The sequence below is a fragment of the Vigna angularis genome, chromosome 2, assembly GCF_016808095.1.
Source record: "Vigna angularis cultivar LongXiaoDou No.4 chromosome 2, ASM1680809v1, whole genome shotgun sequence".
Lineage (NCBI taxonomy): Eukaryota > Viridiplantae > Streptophyta > Magnoliopsida > Fabales > Fabaceae > Vigna > Vigna angularis.
The window spans coordinates 45145614-45148673 of NC_068971.1; the positions used below are offsets into that span (position 1 = coordinate 45145614).

The 3060-nt window shown below is 37.7% G+C and overlaps 1 protein-coding gene across 1 annotated transcript; it reads left to right on the forward strand.

The window, feature by feature from the left end:
* The first annotated feature begins 234 nt into the window (after positions 1-234).
* LOC128195520 (ethylene-responsive transcription factor ERF024-like) lies at positions 235-1805 on the forward strand. Its single transcript, XM_052873422.1, has one exon. It carries the CDS (start codon positions 916-918, stop codon positions 1492-1494), a length of 579 nt encoding a protein of 192 aa, XP_052729382.1. The 5' UTR covers positions 235-915; the 3' UTR covers positions 1495-1805.
* The last annotated feature ends 1255 nt before the right edge of the window (positions 1806-3060 follow it).

Consider the following 3060-nt stretch of genomic DNA (forward strand, 5'->3'; position numbering starts at 1 on the left):
TCTAACGCTGTGAATTAATAAAGTGGAGAGTATTTTCATTTCTCCTTCTTGACTGAAAGTTTCAACTTTCTGATAGGAAAGAGATAAACGCAAAGAAGAGATAAGTGTATTAATCTTTTTTATATATCAGCTACTTCCTTTAGATGTATCCCTAAAAGAAGAGATAAGTGATTTCACGAGTCTATATGATCCAGTCTGATAGCTCTTTCATGCGTCTGGAACCTTTTTAATAACCTACAAATGGCAGCATACATATAGCATAGTAAAATGGTAAAACATGTTCGGAAAACATGTGCTGAGGAAGAAAAAGTTCGTAAAGCCTTCCAAATTCTCATAGCAAGGCAGCAGCAGGAGGAGAAACCCTACCTAATTGGTGGGACAAAATAAACGAAGGGTAACTAAGAAAACCATAACCTCGCTCGGCTGATAAAATTTAGCCACTGAAAAATCCATGTCAGCACTCTTATATTGCGTTATAGATAATAGTAATAAGATGGAATTTTACGTTCTCTCCAACATATCAAAATCCCTGTTGAAAAAAACGAAGAATGGTGGTTAGTGATGTGCATTTATATCGATTGACAGACAAAGTGCATTATCACTGTTGATAATTTTGACGTGGTTTTAAGGGGAGCTGCAAGCAGCTAATACCTTGATTTTTTGATTTTTATTTTATAATTTTGCTAAAACGCTCTCCAACTCCAACCCAGTTATCCAACATCACCAAGCTGGCTTACACCCTAATCCTTCACACACCGTAGTTCATCAACAACTGGTTTGCACTCCCATCTCAGAACTCCTTCTCCAGCCATCGCAATTCTAACCCCAATAAATGGCTCCCCTCAACTGCCAACTGCCATCATCCAAGTTCTTCCACCTTCACCTCAGATATCCCTTAGCCTTCACATCACCACCATGCGTTCCAGCAACGGTACCACATGTGCTGCATCAAGCACCGGAGCCTCTAACGGTAACACAGGGCGCCACCCTGTGTACCGTGGAGTGAGGCGTAGGAGCAGTGGAAAATGGGTTTCTGAAATCCGTGAGCCCAGAAAACCTAACAGGATTTGGTTAGGGACATTTGCCACCCCTGAAATGGCGGCTATTGCCTATGACGTGGCAGCGCTTGCTCTTAAGGGGAAGGATGCCGAACTCAACTTCCCTGACTCCGCCTCTTCTCTTCCCGTTCCTGCTTCATCCGCTGCTCGTGACATTCAGATGGCTGCTGCCAGTGCTGCAGCCGCCGTCGGAGCAGCTAATGATGCACTGAGTGAAGGAAGCCGAGGAGGGAATCTTTCGGTTTCAATGGCACAAGAGTTTCCAGGGGGAAACTTAAACCACTTCGTGGATGATGACTTGATCTTTGACATGCCGAATATTCTGGTCAACATGGCTGAAGGAATGCTACTCAGCCCTCCTCGTTTTGACAATTTTTCTGCTACAGATTATGACTACATGGATGAAAATCCTAATCTCTGGGGCTTCCCTTACTAGTTAGTTACTATCCATCAGATGGTAAATAACCTTTTATACTAATAATGCAAAAATCTTAATAAGGAAAAAGGTAAGTAAGATATAATAATGAATTATGGGAGAAGCCTTATATCCAGTCTTTGCTTAGACACCAGGAAAGGTAGTGTGTGGAAAGTGTATCTTTCTTAGTCTCTTTCCATTTCGTTTTTCTTTTCTTTTCCTTGTGTACAGTACCACCTTCTGGTTATACTGAGGTTTGCTGCTGTTTCACCTCGAATCTATGTATATGTAATGTTTATGTAACATGTTAATTAAATAATCTATTTTTTTTCTTTTTTTGATATTGATATGTTATCTTAATTCTCAGTTGGTGTATTTGCAGGTGTTCTTTCTGGTAGATTTAACAAATTTGCTTTAAGTTGGAGACACTAATATATGGCACCGGCCATTTTATTTTATGTTTCTTGCAAACCATAATTAAATGTCTCCCTCACTTCAAATAGAACTAATTCTAATCAATTTCTTAAAACCTAGTCGTAGGTTGCTACTAGTAAGAAACTTCGTTTGAAGACATCCTAGGGAGCAATTAGAATGACTGAGGTTGAAAGAGAAGAAATTCGAATATTAATGCATTGTGAGGTTTTGGTGTTTCCCTACCTTCATTCTCTCCGTGGGAATTTGATCAAAATAGGAATGAACAGAAAAATGAGAAACCAGATATCGTAGCTAGTTTGGTAAAGAAAAGGGGCAAGTGGTAGGAAGGCTTAATCATTTAGAATTGATTATTAATTCAGGCAATTAATGAGTGCTGGTATCATAATCATGTTTCAGCCTACTATTTTATTGAGGTTACAAGAATAATGTAGGCTAGATTTAGCTTCTTGGAGGCTGTTTCAAACTCAAGCATCTAATTGTGGTCCACCTTAATTACCCTTTTGTTGACGTTTCATTCTCAAGAAATTGGTGTTTTTAAAGGAGAAAGAAAAGTTTTTATGTAGATACGAAATTGCAATAAAGGCACCAAAAGCAGACAAAGACAGGTGTCAAATAAAATGAATGGTATAAAAAGGTATAGATTAAAATTATATATGTAAAAGAATAATATATAATTCTATTCCATAGTTTTATTGAACGTAAAAAACACATACCATTGAGCATATTTTTGTGACATTGACACCTTACCTTACCTTGATAGGTATTGGTTCTAAATCATGCATGCGTGTAATTCCATACGTGTATATATTAAAATGTTTGAATGTATGTTTGTGCATGTCTTTGAAGCGCACCAAATTCAAGTAGTATGAAAGAAACACGCAGCAGTTCTTGCAAAAGAGTAATGATAAAGATACCATGTGAGAAATGAGAGGAAATAAAAAGAGATAGAAAAAAAAGTACAAAAAGAGTGTATATTAAATATTTCTTACGCCAAAGTTTGTAACTATACCCTAGGATTCTTCAAACACAGGTAAGTGCAGCAAAATCACAGCCGATTTTTACATCCCCTCCATTTTCGTTACTTTGAAGGGGTTATTATGGCTTCGACTTTGGTTATTCAGAGAAACTAGTATATAATTGGGATATTCTTAA